The sequence below is a fragment of the Anas platyrhynchos genome, chromosome Z (genome assembly GCF_047663525.1).
Source record: "Anas platyrhynchos isolate ZD024472 breed Pekin duck chromosome Z, IASCAAS_PekinDuck_T2T, whole genome shotgun sequence".
In the NCBI taxonomy this organism is placed as follows: domain Eukaryota; kingdom Metazoa; phylum Chordata; class Aves; order Anseriformes; family Anatidae; genus Anas; species Anas platyrhynchos.
Window position 1 is genome coordinate 8,688,359 of NC_092621.1, and position 18,781 is coordinate 8,707,139.

Consider the following 18,781-nt stretch of genomic DNA (forward strand, 5'->3'; position numbering starts at 1 on the left):
CGGCCAAGTCACCCAAATACCTGACGCTGTGTCCTACCCCAAATCCCAGGAGGTCTGTGGCCACCAGCCCTTCCCAGGGCAACCACAGCCCATCTCTTTGTTCCACCCAGATAGAAACTGCACAGGGGCACACAGCCTCCTGCCACACGCCAGGATAAGCAGGAGGTACCAGAAATATCTCCCGTGAAATAACAGTGCTGGTGGGGCCAATAACTAGGGCTGAGTTTCCTCCCCTGCCTATTTGGGTTATTTCTGTTTGTGCCTGTTTCTCGCTGGGTTCACCCATGCTGGTGGAGCAGGGCTGTCCTCTCAAGGTGTCTTTTCCCCTGGGGTGTGAAGAGGACAGTGGCAGCACCAAACCACAACAGGGATCTCTGGTGTCCAAAAATTGGGATTTGCAGGAGATTAAAGGGGGCTGGTGTTGCCCACCATACCATTATGTTTTGCAAAACAAAAAGCCTGGTGCTCATTTGTGGCCATCATTCCTAAGGTTGTTTATGGTTTTGGTTTTAGTTTTGATTTTGGTTTTGGTTTTTTAAGGGGACCCATGTGCCCACCTTTTTGTGCCACCAGCATGCACGTACATAGAGGTGACACTGAGGAAGGGGACAGGGCCCCCAACCAAAACCAGATGGGCTGGGACATGGGGGTCCCGCAGCATCACCCACAGATGTCCCACACTTCCCACAGGCAAAGCCATCTCCTGCCCGGAGCACTCCCTACCAGAACTTTGCATCCAGCCCCTGACCCCTTTGGCCACACCATGGCCACAGAAAGCCATGGTCTGGCCACCCAAGGACCTTGCTTCCTCTCCTGAGAGAGGTGGGGACTGTTTTCTCCCCACAGAAGCTGCAGTTCACTGTGGGATTAAACAGGCCTCTCTTCTTTCTAAAGTCATTTCTAGTTCCTTTTTAAAGTCATTTCAAGTGCCCAGCCCTGAGTCCCCCTACAGTGACAGGCTGAAGGGCTCAGGTCTCTATAGGGAGGACGGGCTGTTGGTCCCCTGCTGCGTCTCACCAGCACCCCTGTCACACATGACATGGCAGGATGGTGACCTGCTTCGGGAAGCCTCACCTGCCCGCTCTGCTGGAGCACACACTGCAAATCTCAGCAACAGCAGTGCAGGAGCTGTGCGAGGTCCCCAGCACCGGGGTTCAGGATCCCACAACATCCAGAGCCCTCACAAGTGGGTTGTGCTCTCAGAGAGTGTGTTACATGCTCCACTTACAAACAGAAAAAAAAAATACCCAAAAGGTCATAAAATTAGAGAGGACTTAAATAATCCATACATACTGGTTGTGACTTAAATAATCCATATGTACTGGTGGTGACTGCCCGAAGCCAGCAGCTCCGACAGCTTTATCGCAAAACTTGGGTGACCTGAATTGCACAAAGAGAGCTGATGGCAAGCTCACATGTTTCATAGCATACTAGCAGCATCTGCCTCCTTTTAAATTGCCTGTTTGCTTTTTGCATAGATGGTTTTGCGTCCTTGTTTTTATTTTCTGCTTGCTTTTGGCTTGCTTTCTGTGACAGGCTAGAGAGCAAGTCTGCCTGATTTCCCTGCTGTTGCTGTGGGCTTTACACATAGCAACAGGGAGGAGAAACCTTTCCTTTTTTTTTTTTTCTTTTTTTCCTTTTTTTTTTTTTTTTTTTTCTGGTCCTAAGAAACAACCTGCAGCCTCCAAAAATCACAACAGGGACACCAAGGGAGGGGAAGGACCCGTGAAGCTCAGACCTCTCACATTAGTGCAATGCGTTGTCAGTGATGTTTTTTTTTGATCCCACAAAAACAGCCCTCAGCAATCTCCCTTCAGTGGAATATTGTTCCATTAAAAAAAAAAAAATCAATCTCCAAGGCAGCTCCTGAGACTGGATGTAGTGGAGAGAGCCAGGAACATGCAAATGTGGCATTTATTTACCCATGGCTTAAACCTCCCAGTGCCAAGGCACTCGGTGCCCCCTCTGTCCCTCCATCCTTCCCTCATTTCAAGTGGCACTGGCTGTCATGGGGCTGGGAAGTGCAAACAGAGCTGAGCTGGAGTGAACAGTGCCAGGGCAAAGGGACCACCTGGGCAAGAAGGGAAAACATTGGCAGGGTGAGGGTGATGATGATGATGGTAACTAGCTCAGACTGAACCAGTCTATTTCTTTTTGTCTTTGTCCCAGCTCCCAATGGCCCTTCAAGACCACTGTGCCCCATCCTCCTCGCTCACCCCATGGGGAAACTGAGGCAGAGCAGTGGCAGGGTTTGCCAGGGCGCAGGAGAGCTGAGCCAGGGCTGCCACGGGCAGTCAGGCAGCTCCTTCGCAGTTCCCATTCTGCTCTCGCTTCCCACGGAAACAGAGATGATGCAACCACGCTGCCTGTCCCTGCCAGATCCCTCTTTGTTCCTTTGAACCCACGGAGACAGCTTCACCCCCAGATGCTGGCCTTTCAAAGGTGCTCTGTGGGATCAGGCAGCTCAGCTGGGAGAAGGACCTAAGTTGGACCAAACTCATTACTAGCCACTGGAGGGTCCACACAAGGAGGTGCTAGCAGACAGCAGGCGTGAAAGCTCTGCCTCTGCAGAAACAGCTGGCAGCAGTCCTGCGGGTGTGGAGGCTCTTGTCATGGGTTCTTGTTCCCCACAGAAACCCTAAAGCCCCCGGAACAGCAAGTGCCACTGTTCTGTGTGCTCTGCTATCACTCAAGGGTTTTTTGTGCCCCCTGTGTGTGTGAGCAAACACACAGAGATGGGTTCCCCCAGTCCTGCAGTCTAGTTTAGGACAGCACTAGCACCCAAGGGATAAAGCACAGACAGGGGACAATTTGAAGTCACCTTAGTGGTGACATCTCATTTTGGGTCATTTTCTTTTGATTTGTCTTTTAGACAATCTGTGGAGGTGCACCTGAGACTCATGGTGCTTGTCATGAAAGGGATGGAGACCAAAGGGAAGCCGTCTTCAGGTGATCCTAATAGCTTAAGGTCTCAGCATCCATTGAAGGGACGGCTGTGCAGGATGGGACTCTCCTGTCCCCCAGAAACGTGCATGGGAAACGTTATGGTAGAGCCTGCAAAATAATGAAAGGCAGAAAGCACTTGGGTAGGAAAGAATTGCTCATCACCTCCTCCAACATGAGGATAAGGGCATCAAAAAACCTAGTAGGAGGCAGGATCAAAGCAAGCCAAAGGAAATGACTTTGCACCCAAACAGTCCATTAGACTGGGAAGCTGTGTGCCACAGGATGTTGCAAATGCTTAAAATTCACTCAACTTCAAAAATAACCAAATAAATTCACAGGAGAAAAATCTGCTGAAGACTATTACATACAAAGACACCACTGACTCAGGGACTCTGAGTCACCAAAAATTGTCGGAGGTCAGGGAACTATTCTGGGGAAGTATCGCACCTTCTGACATCCTTCCATGGTTGTCCAAAGGTGAACATGATGAGAGGTACTGGTTTTGATGGATCATTTCTATAGCCAAGAAAATGAAGGTGATTTTTTTCGGGGCTGGTTGTGATTCTCATCTCTCCCCGCTTGCCATTGCAAATGCCTCCTTGTACTGTAAGAGGAGCTGGGATCAGGTAACCGCAGGCAGTGAAGCGGTCCCAGTTGCCCAATACTGAAACACCACGTCGGTCCTGATAAGTTTGTTATCCACTTTCATGAATCTGGCCCTGGAGCCTAGCCCAGCATGGCTGGATGGGGCACAGAGCCCATGGGGATGACCAAGGGAAGCCTTTCCAAATAGACAGAGCACACGGACAGAGAGATGCTCTGTAAGGGGTGAAGAGCTGGAAGAGCAAAGTGATGCTGAGGGATGAAGGACTCTCTCATGCACCAGCAAAGCCCCAGCAGTAGGGCTAGGACCATAGGGTGGCCCAGGACATGATCTGGCTGCAGAGGTCTGCAAGCATCTCCCGAAGGGTGGGGAGAGGAGATAGCGCCAGTGGGAGCCACTTGGGCAGGCTCTGGAGATAGGGGAAGGGGGGGAACTCACACGGTGCAGGACCTTGATAGAGCACCAGCTGCTGACACACCGAGCCTGAAGGCTGTGAGATAAGGCGAGAGCAAAAGGAGACCTGCCCGAGATCTGGCAGTGGGAATTTCCAAATCTCCCCTCTCATTCCTCTGCTGCAGAACAAGATAGAATCACATCGAAATGAATCGAAATGAATCGAAACGAATCGAATAGCTCAGTTGGCAGGGACCTACCAAAGCAGCTGAGTGCAGGTGCCCAAGCACTTGAGGGCTAAGCAAAAGTCGAAGCCTGGAGACGAGGGTATAATCCAAATGCCTCTTACTACTATTATTTATTAATCATTAGAATATTAAGAGTAATAGGAAGGTATTTTCATTGTGCCTTTGTATCAGACGCTTTGACAGCTACCACAAATTTTCAGCCAGCAAGTGGATATGAGGGAAGCATGTACGTATACATATTTTATACTATAGGAAAGACGTGATGTTGATGAGGGTAAATGAAATGGAGGGTAGGCAGCAGAAGCAAACAGGAGAATGAATGGGACAATATTTTCACATATATGAAGACAAAAAGAGCAAAATGCCTTATAACCACGTCAAGCCCAGCTGGGGGTGGCTCTGGAAGAAACAGCTTTATCCCATTAAAGGACAAGTGAGGCATGATGTTACCAAACTCTCCCTTCTAATTTCTGTTGCTCATAATTGATCAGGTAAATTAAAATATGCCTCACTCTAGGGAAATCTCTGCTTTTCTGAAGCTGAGCACGTGTTGTGCTGCCAAGGGAAGGAACTGAGTGCCCTGGCAATGCTCACCAGCATTGCACTTAGAAAGAAGAAGAAAAAAAAAAAAAAAGAGAGAGAGAGAGGGAGCTCTATTAAAAATGGATGCCAAGAGAAGAGCACATTTGAGAAGGAGAAAGGCTTTTATCCGAGTTGTGTGCCCTTTGCAGTGTTTTTGCTGCTTCTTTTCAACAGGAGGGATTCGGTCCCTGCAGGATGCTCACTGCTCCGCGCGGTTCCCTCTTTGCAGCCCCTGCTTGATGCAGTTTCCCCCCCGGCTCGGTTTGCTTGCCTTTTTTTGGGTCCCTCCCGCCAGCCAGCAAGTACATTCAGAGGTGTTTTATTTTCCCCAGGGCGAGAGCAAGGAGAGGCCCCTCGATGCTCTCAGAGACAAGGACAGCGCGGACCAGCCAGGGCTGGGCTGCAGCCAGCTCAGCCAGCTGAACGCCTCCCCTGCGGCGTGAGGGAACACATCGGCCTCTCTCACCTGCTTCCCAGCCTCCGTCAGAGGCAAGAACAAGGGCACTGGGGCTTGCAGCAGCTGGGCTGCGGAAATGAGGGTCTGGATGCAAAGTCTTGGGTTGGCTCCCTCCTCCGCACCCTTGGGACACCCATGCAAAGATAAAAGCAAAGCTGTCTGAGATAAAATCCTCAGCCTGATAGTTTTGGCAGCACCGGAGCCTTCTCTGCCTTCCGTGGAGGGAACCGGCCCTGGTGAGCACCCAGATTGGGCATGCATCCTGGCACTGGTTCCTTCCACACTCTGCCAGCCCTTGAATCCACAGCAGAGGTTCAGAGACGGAGAAGAACTCATCCTGCAGGCCAGGCAGGGGACCCTGAGGATGCTGAGAGGTGCTAGGTGGGCCAAGGACATGGGATGTGCAAAACCCACTCTGCACCCAGAGCTTGGAGTTGGTGCAGCCAAACAGCTTCCTGCAGGATGGAGAACCATGGTGGTAATTCATGGAAATGTCCTGGCAGGAAAAAAAGTCTGGAGGAGATTTACCTGCCCCTGGGGGTAGCTGTAGATGGGGAGTGAGGTAGCAATGCACTTACAGGGCAGAGCCACCTTCTGCTCCACACACTGCTCCCCCAAGGACCCTCTTAGGGAAGGTCCTCAGTCCTTAGTAGGACTCAGCATCCCAGCCACATCCAGACAAACAGGGCAGGGACATCACAGGGGTGTCCCCAAGGTCTGCAAGAGCCCAAGGTGCTGGTGGAGAAAGTTGGGCAGACACCTCATATCCCAGCCACCAGTGACAGGTGGTTGTAGGGCACATGGGGTGCAAGGGAGATGGTGAGGCCAGGGGTTCAACCTCCAGCTGTTGCCTCCTGAGCCCTTGTCCTTGCAAGCTTGTGATCAGGCCCCTATCCCTTCATGGCCTTCTCATCAGGCTGCATGAGCATTGCTCTCCCAAGTGGACAGCACTGGAGGGTTTAGGCCACGTGAGATCACACCAGTGTTTTTCTGGTTGATTTATTTTCCAGACCCCTTAGAAGTTTTTCCCAAATTTGCAAGGGACTGCAGGCCCTGGGGTGAAGATGACTGCACCGTTCAGCGCGTTCAGGCCAGGCAGCAAGGCTTCTCCAGACTTGTTCGCTTGTTTGGGAAATTTGCATTAATTACCTTGGTGGTGATTCAGGCTCTTGCGGGAATGTTCAGCCTCCTCCCAGCCATGCATGGATGCATGGAGCAGCGTGCAGGGCCATTGCAATGATCCTCCTCTATGTCCAGCCCAATGCTTCTGAGCAGGACTTCACACCCCCCAGAGTGTTTTCCAGAGCTCACAGTGTGCTCATGGGTGCAGACCAGTGAGATATTGCATCTGCCATATGAGCCCTGCAAACACTTTTTAGAGAAACCTCTCATTTTAGGAATTAGGAGGTGGAGTCTCTAAGGGAACACCTCCTGACTAGTCTCTGGACCTTCTTGCCCAAGGGAGTCTCTCAGACATTTGGCCACCCAAGACTGCTGCTTGTGCCTGGGGCTTCTTGCTTATGCTGCAGTTTGCTTTCCTTCTTCTGAATCTGTTCATATTTATTGTGACAACGGTCACGAAAAGGCCAAAAGGTCCTGGGCAGGACCTGAGCTGTGCATCCTCAGCTAAGCCTGACTAGCATTGCATTTTCATGGAGCTATTGGCAGAAGATGACCCCATCTTCCCCTCTGTGCCTTCACACCCACCCCTCTCACCTCCTGCTTCTGCAGCTGCCATTTGCTTCAAGCTCTCCATCTGACAAAGTGTGGATGGCCAAGCAAAAGCTACAATATATGCAAAGAAAACCAGAGGTCATTAACTGCAGGGAAGTCCAGCACTGGACTGTGACCTGCTGTTCTGCTCGGAGAGTGGATTCTGCCCACACCTTACTGTAACTTGTGGGGTACTGGGTGCATTGCTGTGCTGCAGCACAGGCATGGGACTGATGCTGTCCTGAAGGTGGAAGTCGGGTCTGACAGACTCAGGAGCCCACCAAGCAGCCACCCCATGGGCTCGGGCCTCTCTCCCTTCGCTCCCAGCCCAGATCACTTATCCCCAGGACCAGGGATAGCCAGGTCTGATGGCTACCCGCCTTGGAGGAAAGGTCAGTCCTTCCTCAAGGAACCTAAAAGTCCAGCCCCCAGCACAGAAACTGAACCGCATGGACACCTCAGTTACATTCCCATCAACAAAGTGTCACACCCCTCACATGGCTGCTTGGGAGAGCAGAAACCATATCAGGGAACTCTGTGGACCACAACACTTGCCAGCACAGCTGGAGGACTGTCCCCACAGCCAGCAGGTCCAGCAGACTCAGTTATTTCTGCACACCGAGCCCAGAACAGGAGGTGTAAGATGACCCGAACAGTGGGTTACACAAACTCTTTGGAAATGCAAACCACTGTCTGACAGGCATAAGGTCACAGCCGTCACACACGCACCCACCCCCGGGCCCGGGAATCACAGCTGAAATAGCATTGTAATGTGCTTATAATTTATTCATCAGCTGAATGAGAGCAGCAGCAGGCATTTTCATGGCACTCTTTTATCAAACCCCTGTGATGGACTTCATCCATTTTAAAAGAACAAACTAGACCTGAAAGGGGGGAAAAAAAAAAAAAAAAGAAAAAAAAAAAAAAAAAAAAAAAAAGACAACTTTATTCCATTCAAATTTAAACAAGCAGGAGAAAGGGCAAATCAAATAGGATAAAAAAAAAATACTGAAGACCTTCTCTTCACTTCATTTTTCCTTTGCTTTGTTCTGAATCTTTCAAACTTTGCACTTCTCTGCTGGTGGCTACTTTGATGCATGAGGCTCCTGTTAACCCAGATGCCGCTGACTGCCTATTGAAAACATCTCTTCATCTCTGTGATGAGTTCTGCCTGAGGATGCGTTTGCCCCATTTTTAGGTGAAACAGAGCTAAAAGGTGAATTGTGGACAGACTTTTATCCTCAGAGATTCACAGTCGCTTCCCCTGAGCACTTGGGCCTGTTCTCTGAATCCAGGCCATATGTAAGTGAGGATTGCACATTGATTCCTCTCACAAGATGCTTGGGGAGTTAATGGGGAAAAATTTTCTTGGCAATGGGGCTTTGCTGCCTGGCCTGAGCTCCGTACCATGGTGCTGGACTGCCCTCTGGTCTGGGACCAAGGCTTCAGGTGCAAACAACAGAAGAAATGCCCATATTCCTCCATCACCGATTTCTCCTTGACAGAGAATCCAGTCTGCAAAGCATGGCTGGAGACCTGCACCAGCTGACAGCACTTCAGGAAAGAGATGGAAGAAATAAACCAGTCCCTACACTGTCTTCTTTGTACTCACAGTGGCCTGGAAGAACCAAGGTACGAGTTGAGGTAAGGGAGACCTAAAAACAACAAGAAACAAAGCAAGAAAGCTAACTGGGAGGTGAGGCAAGCCTAGAAGCAAGCTGACCCTCAGGAGCAGGTTGAGCAAATAGGAAGCACAGGTTGGAAGCACTGGTCTGGGCCCGCTTAGGACAAGCGGATACTGCCGTGGTGCAGGAAGGCAACAAGGTGGACCTCCACGCATCCTGCACTGTTTCCAAGTCCCACAGTCCTCAAGTCCTTGTTTTGAGGTACAAAGGGGCTACAAATGGTTCTTAGGGCAGCTGAGCAGAGCTCCTACCCCTGCCTGACCTTCTCTATCACAACAGCATCCATCTGACAGCATTCAAGCCCAAGTTGGGTCCCTGCCAGTGCCTCGCCAGAGCAGAGGAGCAGAGCAGGGAGAAAGCAGCAGGAGAGGAGATGGCTTCGTGTTTTAGCGTAGTCTGGTCCTGTTCCCCGGAGGAAGGCGCAGATGTCTCATCCTCAGAGCCACTCAGGAAATAAACTGGATAAAGCTCTGTAGAAAATCATGCAAGTTGATTGAGCCCTGGGATCTGAGCAGCGTAGGTGGGGCCTGCCCTCTTTTCCCACCTCTTGTGCCCTCTCTCTGCCAGCTCACAGGGCAGTAACCCCCAGTGTGACACCGAGGCAGCATTCACCTTCCCAAAGCTCCCGTGGCAGACTTCTGCTGTTGCTAAGCAGAGGAGTTAACTCTCAGTTTGTCGTTGTTCATGAATGCGGTGCTCAGGAAGGAGGAAAGAGAAGAGGAAGAGAGATATTAAATATAGATGATGAGAACAAAGCAGAAAGGGCTTGAAGAGAAGTTTTCATCTCAGATTTACTTAAGGCACCAGTGGCATCCGAGGTCCAGTTTACAGAGACCAGCTCTTCGTCTGGGAGCTGGATTAATGGCACGTGTAGCCTTCTCCTCTGCTGCTGAGGCTTCCTTCCTGGAGCCACATATCCCTATACCAAACCCTATTTCACCTTTTCTGAGGCCAAAAAGCAAAGCTGTTCCTTCAAAAAAAAATAAATAAATAAATAAATAATGGAGAGAGAACAAGTTTGAGGCAGAGCATACCACACAGAGAACCCCATGTGCTGGCATGCAGTGCCTGTCTGTGGGAGAGCAGTGCCCAGGCTTCCCAACACTCCGTTTCTTCGATCGGTTCTATTTTCTGTGATAAGTGGATGTTTTTGTAAAAGAGAAAAAAAAAAAAGGGAGGAAAAAATCAGTATTCCCTCTAAAAGCAGGCCTGATGGAAATTTTTCAGCCTGCCCTATTGAATACACCAGGGTTTTCTTTACTTTCTGCCTTGCATGATTACCTCTTTCGTTAACATTCGAGACAGGCAGCAGGAGGAGATAAGTCCTGAATGGTGACAAACTCTGCTTCTCCCATCCTTCCCACCATTGGGCTGGTTCAGCCTGCATTGGAGGCTGGCTGCAAGGAAATCTCTTTCAATTACCACAGAAATAGGGGCAAGCACTATCCCAAAAGGGTTTGGCTCCAGCTGTTCAGATCATGCCTATATTGTCCTCTGGGCAAAGCCACATTTCTTCAGAAGCTGGGACATGGTGTTAACGAAGCAGTGCAGGAAAATCCTTGCACTGTAACATCAGTGGGAAATGGCACGGTGTGGCTCTCCGGGTTGGGTGCTTCCCTGGACTCATCCACAATGAGAGCAGAGCATGTGGAGGGGTGGCTGGAAATGGGTGCTGAGTCGTTTGGGAACGATATTGTCCATAACATTAAACCTGGACATTTGGGAGGTAGGGATGGAGGCATAAATGGGGCTGGTAGGGTTTGAGGAGCAGGGAACAGTAATGAGGCAGCTGGGAGGGGGCTGTTGGGTTGGAAAGAAGTGGGATGAAGCCAGAGACTCGTTGCAGATGGATGGGACGTGACAGGCAGAGCTGAAATGCTTTCTCTCACTGCTGAGAGCACCGTGCCTGCAGCCCTTCCAGATGTGGCCCAGATGTTGAGGCACTAAGAAGGGTGGCCAAAGCCAGCAGTGATGGAAGCACCTGCCACCAAGGGAGCACTCAGCTCCTGGCCCACATGTACTGCCAGTCAGCCTGATCCCGTATCGTCAAGACATTAACTCCATCAACCCAAGATGTAAATAATATGGGACTGAGCTCCTGGCAAAAAATATTCCCAGCATGACACAGCCTGACCTCTGCAGAGTTCCTCCAACAAACAGCTTCTCAGCCACGCAAGCAATGTGGAAGTGTTCGTGATCCAGACGTCCAGCCCACAGGCTGAAGGCGTGAGAACAGAATTAAACAGCTTTCTGCAAACCTGTGCCAGTGTTTTACAGCCACAGGCTCAGGACCAGGCACTAGTGCTGGCTACAGAGCATCTCTGGAGAAGGTGATGGGGGCCTCCTTGGGGAGAGCTGGAAGAGGTGGTGGAGTACAAGGAGAGCAGTGGCAGGAGGAGGGAAGGGAGCAAGCTGTGCTTGCCACAGGGACAATGGCAAATTTGTCCTGGTAACAGCTGGTGTACGGGGCAAGCACGCTGCCTTCTCCCAGGGCCACAGTCTGGGGAGTGAGACATAGCTCCCAGTGCCAGGAGGGGACTTCAGAGTCCACCTGCAGCACAGGCTGCCCCAGATCACCACCAGATCCGTGACAGCTGTCCCACACATTCAGGAAAGTCCATGGGTCTGGAAAAGGTGGACTACAGGTCTAATGGTTACCCCTAGGGCTGTCCGCAGGGTGGGATAGCAGCGAGTGGTGGTGGAGGAAAGGCAGAGGGGGTGAAGCTACACAGGGGTGGAGGGGTGGTCAGGCACACCTTCTCCAGGCTGTTTGTCCAAGGAGCTTTGGCCACCACAAGGTGAAGAAACTCTGCCATGTGCGGAATGATGAAAGCAATGCCTAGCAGAAATGGATTAAGGACCGAGTCCTGGACAGAGTAACATCCTGCAGCACAGTGTCCCACAGTCCAGTGAAGTTAACTATTCCCTGTTATCAGTTCCCATTTTCTGGACAGTCCCTGTTGAGTGCCCTGTTGTTCTTGGTTCCTGTGACTGCTTTGATCTTTTTAATTAATCTCATCTCTAAAGTAAACATTCCTCAATCTCTCTCTGTATTGCAGCATCTCAAGGTCCTTTACCATTTAATTCCTAGACTCCATGTAATCCAATGCCACAGATTTACATCAAAGCATTATATGATTTTTACGTTCCTTCATCCACAGTTTTTATTTAACCACAAGTACACAAAGAGCAGAAATAGCCTTCTAGTAACTCTGATGTTTTGGGGGACGTTACAAGTAATTCAGAACTCATTATAGCATTTGACTATTAAAATTATCCTCGTTAGAACCACTTTAATTCCGTATCAGGTAATACACATCAACTTTTCCCTGTCGGTGCCGTGTTACCTCCTCATTATTTCTCCCATCTTGGCCGGGGAAAGACTTCCAGCTCACACGTGCGCCCGTGCCAGGCACGCTGCAAGCAGCTGAGTGGCCCCATATGCTGACAGGCAGGTGCGTGCATTAACGCTTCCAAAAGCGAGACCCAGACTCGTGCCATCTGCAGTTGTGCTGTGCTGCTTGTCCTCCTTCTGGATCATCGCTTTGTTCTCTGATTCCATAAAGGTTTGCTGAGGAACACGAGCTTGCAGGCACTCTCTGAGGTCTTCGCCTTGATTTTGAGTTCACAGCACCGTGTGTGGAGCTGTGGTGGGCACTGCTGTGGCCCTGGGGGTGTCTTTGCTCCTGGGGAGGATGGGAGGAAGGAACACAGCTACTTTTTGGCCGTGGCACCTCGTGCACCTGTGGAGTTTTGTGTAAACAGCACTGATGTCTATGGGAGCATGGCTTTGATGTCACTGTTGGGTGTTTGGGGATCGCTGTGGGGTGCTGGGTCAGACTTGGCCACTTCCCAAAACAACCTCTGTGCACACCAGCCTCTGTAGGTAAACACCTCCCCTCCCCTCCCCGGCTCCTGCTCCTCCCTCCCCCTCCAGCAGCCACCACCGAGAACATGGCGGCCATGCTGGGGGAGGGAGAGGGGGGGCAGGGGCGAGAGGAGCAGGGAGGTGCTATCCCTTTAAGAACGAGGTCGGGGGCGTGGTTAAAGGAGCGGGGCGGGGCTACGCGGGGAGCGGGCGTGAGCGCCGCGGGAAGGGGCGGCTATAAGGAGAGGGGGCGTGGCCTCACTGGGGTGGGCGTGGCTACACGGGGGAGTGGGCGTGGCTAAAGCGATGTGGGCGTGGCCACGCGAGCGGGGTGGGCGTGGCTAGAGGGGAGCGCGGCGCGGCTGTAGGGGAGGGGTGGGCGTGGCCACAGGGGCAGGGGGCGTGGCCACGCGGGGCAGGGGGCGTGTCCCGGCGCGCTGAGGTCAGCGCCGAGCGGGCGCCGTCACAAAAGGAAGTGGCGGCGGCGGGGGCCGGCAGCGCGGGGCGGGGCGGGGGGCAGCGGGGCGGCAGCGGCGGGGCAGGAGCAGCAGCAGCGGGGGCAGGGGCTGGGGCGGCGGGGGCAGGGGCTGGGGCGGCGGGGGCAGGGGCGGCAGCAGCAAGAGCAGGAGGAGAAGGAGCAGCAGCAGCAGGAGGCAGAGCAGCAGCAGCAACAGCAGCAGCAGCAGCAGGAGGAGGAAGAGGAGGAGGAGGAGGAGGAGGAGGAGGCGGCGGGGGCCGCGCCATGGCCCAGCAGCAGATGAGCAGCTCGCAGAAGGCGCTGATGCTGGAGCTGAAGTCGCTGCAGGAGGAGCCGGTCGAGGGCTTCCGCATCACCCTGGTGGACGAGTCCGACCTCTACAACTGGGAGGTGGCGATCTTCGGGCCGCCCAACACCCTCTACGAGGGGGGGTACTTCAAGGTACGCCGCCCGGACGGACCCCGCCACCTCGGGCACCGCCGCCCCCCTCCCCTGTCCCCGTCCCTCCCCTCCCTCCCCACCCCTCCCCGGCCTCTTTGTCGCCGCCGGCGGGTCCCGGCCTCCCCCCGCCGGGCCGCGCCCCCCGGCGGTCGCTTGGAGCCCTCCGGGCCCGGGGCCTCGCCCCCGGGGGGGGGGTTTTGGGGCGAAGCCGCAGCTCCCGGCCTTGTTTTGCTTTATTTTCTGCTTTTTTTTTCACCCCCATGTTTTTAACCCACTCGCTGTGTTTTTACTTAAAGCCCCCCCCCCACCCCCCCACCACCACCACCATGGTCACCACGGTCGGCTGGGGGTGCCGGGCTGTGGTGGTGTTGTCGGGGTTTGGTGGGGCTGCAGCGCTCTGCCTTGGGGTTTTGGGGAGGTTTTGTCCCCTCTGGTTTTGTCCCTTCCCTCCCCAAACTTCAGAGGCCGGCCCTCGGAGGGCCACGGCAGCGCTCCGTGGGTGAAGGTAGATAACCGCTTTCAATTCCTCTCGACCTTCCTGTTAGCCCAAAAAAACTTTGGTGGTTGTTATTTCCCCTCTTGTAAATGCAGAAGGCGAGAAATCTGGCACCTCCTCGCCCGAGAGGAGCAGGAGTTAAAGGAGGCCGGCACGTTTTCCTTAAAAGAAACAAAAGCCTTTGGTGAAGCGGAGGATGTGTTGTGCTGGGCATCCCTCTGCACTTCGTGGCCACTTGGGCTCTGGCAAAACCATGTCACCTTCAGGTCCTATCTCCCAGGATTTAGCAGTACCTTTAACATCTTCCCTGTCCTGCCCGCCAGCCCTTTGGCTTCTGTCAAACCAAACAAAAGCTCGGGGGATCTCTTTGCTTGGCTAACGCGCATCTTCGGTGCCTCTTGGCCTCTCTGGACCAGGGTTTAAGCACTCTGTCCCACAAAACCAAAATAACCTGTAGCTGGGGGAATAATGGATTTGAGTCACGTTCAGTTCGGCCTCATTGTTTGGAAGGAAGGGAAGGTTTTGGCACGAGGCTTTCCTTTTGTAATGAGTTGGCTGGCTTACTCATGTAGGTGTGATATGTATATTCTTAGACTCACCTCCATTATTACTTTGTCAGGAAGTCCCTGCAGTCCTGGACTGGTAACTGGGCCATTTCTACATCGGAATGGACTGGCCACCTCTTCCTGCACTGGGATTAGTCATCATTTTTTTCAGAGACATCATGAAGGGGTCAAAATATTTAGTTTAGGAGTCGCCTGGTCCATGCGTTTGTAATTGTTCTTGGAAAGAAAGCTGAAGCAGCCAGTGAAATGTCTTGAGGATGTGCCTCTAGCAAGTGCAGATCTTGGCATGAGTGCCGGTGTTATCTTACCCCAGAACTGTGACTGCAATGGCTCTTTTGCTGTTTGGTGTCCCTGATCTGTATGTAGGGCCCTTCCTCTAAATTATTCTCCTACTTGAGAGTGGGAGGTCTCATGATGCCTCCATCCCCTCTGCGGCAGAGAATTCCTTTCAGGCAGTGTGACCAGAGCCTGTCCAATGCAGTTCCTGATGTCTTCTCTATGAGGAACCATGCCTGGTTGTTTTGTTTTGGTAACATCCTAAATTCTCAGTTCCTCAAAAAGCAGTCTTAGACCCAAATTTTCTCCCAAGACAGAAGGACTCCTGTTGTCCTGATTGTGAAGTTCCTGACTTTTCTTGGTATTGAGCCTTTAAGGCAAACATTAGGGTATGTTAGGCTTGGCTTAGTGAACATTTTAGAGATATGACTGGTAAGTCTGAAACTTTGTTTGGTAGGGTTAACTTCATGACATACTCATATATTTGAGGTGAATGCTACTTTAAATCAGTATCTGATCTATCTTTAAGGCTTCTTGGCTTGATAAATTAAATATCTTACTTTATCCTGTTCTACATTTTTAGTTTTCTTAGATTAGGTAAGTAGAATTTGAAATAATAGTAAAAATAAAAACTTACATTGTGTAATTGTGCAGAATTCCATGGCAATGAGGGTTTGACAATTTTCTTCCACTTGCTTGAGGTGTAGTTCGAGGCCAGGGGCTGGAAGAAAAGTACAAAATATTTTGGTTAAGTGCAGATATTTTGAGGAACACCTGCGTTTAAAGTGACTTTAATAAAGGAAGTGTTAGCGATGCTTGATTGGGAATACAAATGCTTGATTCATGGTTATGAAGCTTTCAGAACTGGTAACATCAGCTTTTGGCACCTCATTTATTCTTGGAGAAATACGACCTTTCTCGATGGATTGTTGGACTAGCTGAATACACTGAAATGAGCGAAGTGTTCTCTCTGCACCTCTTTGAGAGAAGCCACTGCTGTTCAAAGCTGGTCTAATATTTCAACCGACTCTGGTTTCAGCTGTTAATCCAGCAGCTGTATCATTTGATAAATTTGAGCAGAAAACATGCCCTGCTTAGTGCTTTTAAAATACCAGTACCTTAGTGCAGGCCATAATAAAACCAGTGACTTCTGAAAACTTTAACAACTGATCTTTGCTAAGCTTATATCATCAACTACTCTATCCTGCTTGGTTCTGCTGCAGATCTTTGTAGTTCAGGACCTCTCAGCTGGAGGAATAGGGCAGGAGCTTTTGGAAACGACTGTTTCAGATGGAGCTTGGGGTGGGACAGAGCAGTCCTGAACCTCTTGTCCCCATTATGCAGTTTGCTGAAGGTGCACATCTGCAGCAGAGGCTGTCATGAATCCAGGCATGTCTACATGGCTATCTTCTCCTCATCACTCTCTGGCTTATTTAGTAACTTTCTGTGGCTACTGACTGGGAATAACATTTTTGGCAACCCTTTGCTTGAATTCCAGATGACCACCCTCGAGGAAGGAGTTGAGCTGTCTCATGCACCGGTTACCTCTCGTTCCCTGCTGGGGAGACAACAGTAGCACATAGTGATGTTAAGTCCTGCAAAAAGAGGTCCCAGGATGAGAACAAATGTCTGTCCAGCAGTTCCTGTCAGCAAGGAGTTGCCTGTCAGTTGTCTGACCAAAGTATCTGCCAGCATTCTGGCCTAAGTCGATTGTATTGGGCTACAGGTATTTGATCGCAGTAGGTGAACTTAATTTTTGGTCCCTGACTTATTCAGAACTTGCTTAAAGGAGAGAGGTGGGTAGACCTAGGGTATTTAAGGTATGATTTCCTCACAGCTGACTCAGCTGTTGATATTTTTTTTGAATGACAAAGGGAAGACTTCTCAGAATAAAATGTTTCCTGCCAGGTCATAGATGGAGTTGTTTCTTCAGCTGGGGAGAACGTGGTGTGATGGAACAGATCTCTGTATCAGGCTCTTGAGCTATGCACTAGATGTGAATTGCTCTTGAAATTATGAGAATATGTTCCTCTGGCTTTGCAGACAATAACTGTGTAGTGGAGGAGCAGATTGCACTGTAGTCCGCAGAACTGAGTGTAAACAGTTTGTTTGTGCCACCTCAAGTCACTTTTTTCCACATCTGCTGCATTTAAGCAGTACAACAGAGGCTATTAGCTGCAGTCTGGTGGTGATAGGTGCTAGTTGTGATAGATATCAGTGGCTGAGGCTTTTGTATGGTGAAACTTTTGCCATATCAGTTGCCAGTTGGTCTCTGGGTAGTGTGTCCCTCAGTCTGCTTTGAAATCAATGTCATACTTTAATGCTTGAGCCTTCAAAGCCTGGGGACTGATAAACTGCTGAGTGTTTTAATAAAGTGATGCTCTCAGGACAGTAGCAGGACTATTAGGACATGCTTCCTGGTGGCTTACTTAAAGCTTTGTACACTTGCTGCAGTTGTACCTGTGCAGCACAACTTTTGTCTTTTAGAAATGCAAGTTTTCTCATTTCATAGTTGAATAGCATTCTGCTTAGGCCGTGAGCAAACCCCTCAGTGAATGTGCAGGTAACAAAGTTTCTGTTTGTAAAATTTCCTATTAATCACATAGCACTGCCTAAAAGCACAGTTTGACCAAGTATGCTGTGTCGAGAGGCATGTTTAATGTAGAGCAAGAGTCAATATTAAAAGCTCCTTCAGAGGTGATTTGGGCTGGGTAGATGAAAATGAGTATACCTCACATGAAAGGAAACAAGCAAAATTAGCTGTATTGTTAGAGTTGCTGTTTGATAGTTCTTTTCTTAAGGCAATTTATTTCAGAAGGTATTTTTGCTACTTGAATGAGCAAGTCTTGACACATAAGCTGGTGTGGGGGGAAAGCAAGCATTATGCTCAGTTTTCGCAAGTAATTTGGGGGCTGAGGCATTGTTTTCCATGGTTTTTGTAAGTCTTTCACCATGCGCTGAGTTCTGTATTGTTGTATCTCAGCTTCTTCCAAGGGATTTGCTTGAATTCAAAGCAATTTGCAATATGTGGAAATATTTTTTTTCAGAGCAGGAGATCAATACAGAACTTTCTCCCACTTGTCTGATAGCAAGAATGAGTGCCATGTTTAAAAATTTGGTACTGTAGGCCAGTGCCCAGAAAGCTTGGAATTAAGCAAATAGAAATTTCTTGAGCATTTAAATGTTCTACCAGTTACATAATTCTAACTTCACAAAAATACTACTTGATGCCAAGAAAAAAATGTGTGGTACTGTCTGCACAAAAGCTGACTTCGACAAGCCTCTGAATTGCAAGATCCTAGAGAATTTCTCGCCATGTACTTAATTTTCAATTTTTGTTGCCTTTAGGTATCATTGATGCTAATAAGCAGAGGTTTGCAACTAAGGGGCAAGGAACTGCTTACAAACAGAACGTGGAACTGCTGCTGCAGGTCTCAAGAGCTCCCGTGTGGAGCTGGCGGTCCCCGAAGTGGAAGAACAGCTAAGCCATCTGCAAACAGGGAGGGAAGATGCTGCTCCTGATGCTGGTTCACTGACACTAAGCACAGTTATGATCTCTGGCTCAAAGGCCTAAGAAATGCCTGACTGACTCTTGCTGTGCTGTTGCATGTAGATTTTTGGCAGGCTACACCTGTGGGCTGCACAGACCCCTCCAGACCACTTTCTTCAGGGCAGCTGCCTCTCCTCAGGAGGCAGCAGGCAAGGTAATGATGGCAGCCAGCTCCTAGTTCTTCCCCTAGGGCTTCTCTCAGCCAGGTGGGATTCTTGTGTATGCTCTGAAGGCAGATAATGATTTGCCAATCTGTTGCTACCTGAAAATACAGGCATACGTGCAATTAGGCACTGCTGTATGGCAAGAGGAAAAGCTGTGGCACAGCCCACCTCTGCCATTAGACTGAAAATGGAAAGCTTTCCACTTGGAAAGATTGAGTACTGTTGGCTTGCAATTTTTTTCCATTGTTTGGCTCTATTTCCATGAGTTTGCACAGAGTGATCCTCAGACAAGGTAAAATACAACATGATCTTTT

General features: G+C 50.3%; 1 protein-coding gene across 1 annotated transcript in view; it reads left to right on the forward strand.

Annotated features, from left to right (window-relative positions):
• Positions 1-13,076: 13,076 nt before the first annotated feature.
• Positions 13,077-18,781, forward strand: part of UBE2R2 (ubiquitin conjugating enzyme E2 R2) — a 51,392-nt gene continuing 45,687 nt past the window's right edge. Inside the window, exon 1 of the mRNA XM_027446478.3 lies at positions 13,077-13,415. Within this exon, the coding sequence (XP_027302279.1) occupies positions 13,239-13,415 (177 nt within the window). The 5' untranslated portion in view covers positions 13,077-13,238. The remainder of the gene's footprint in view (positions 13,416-18,781) is intronic.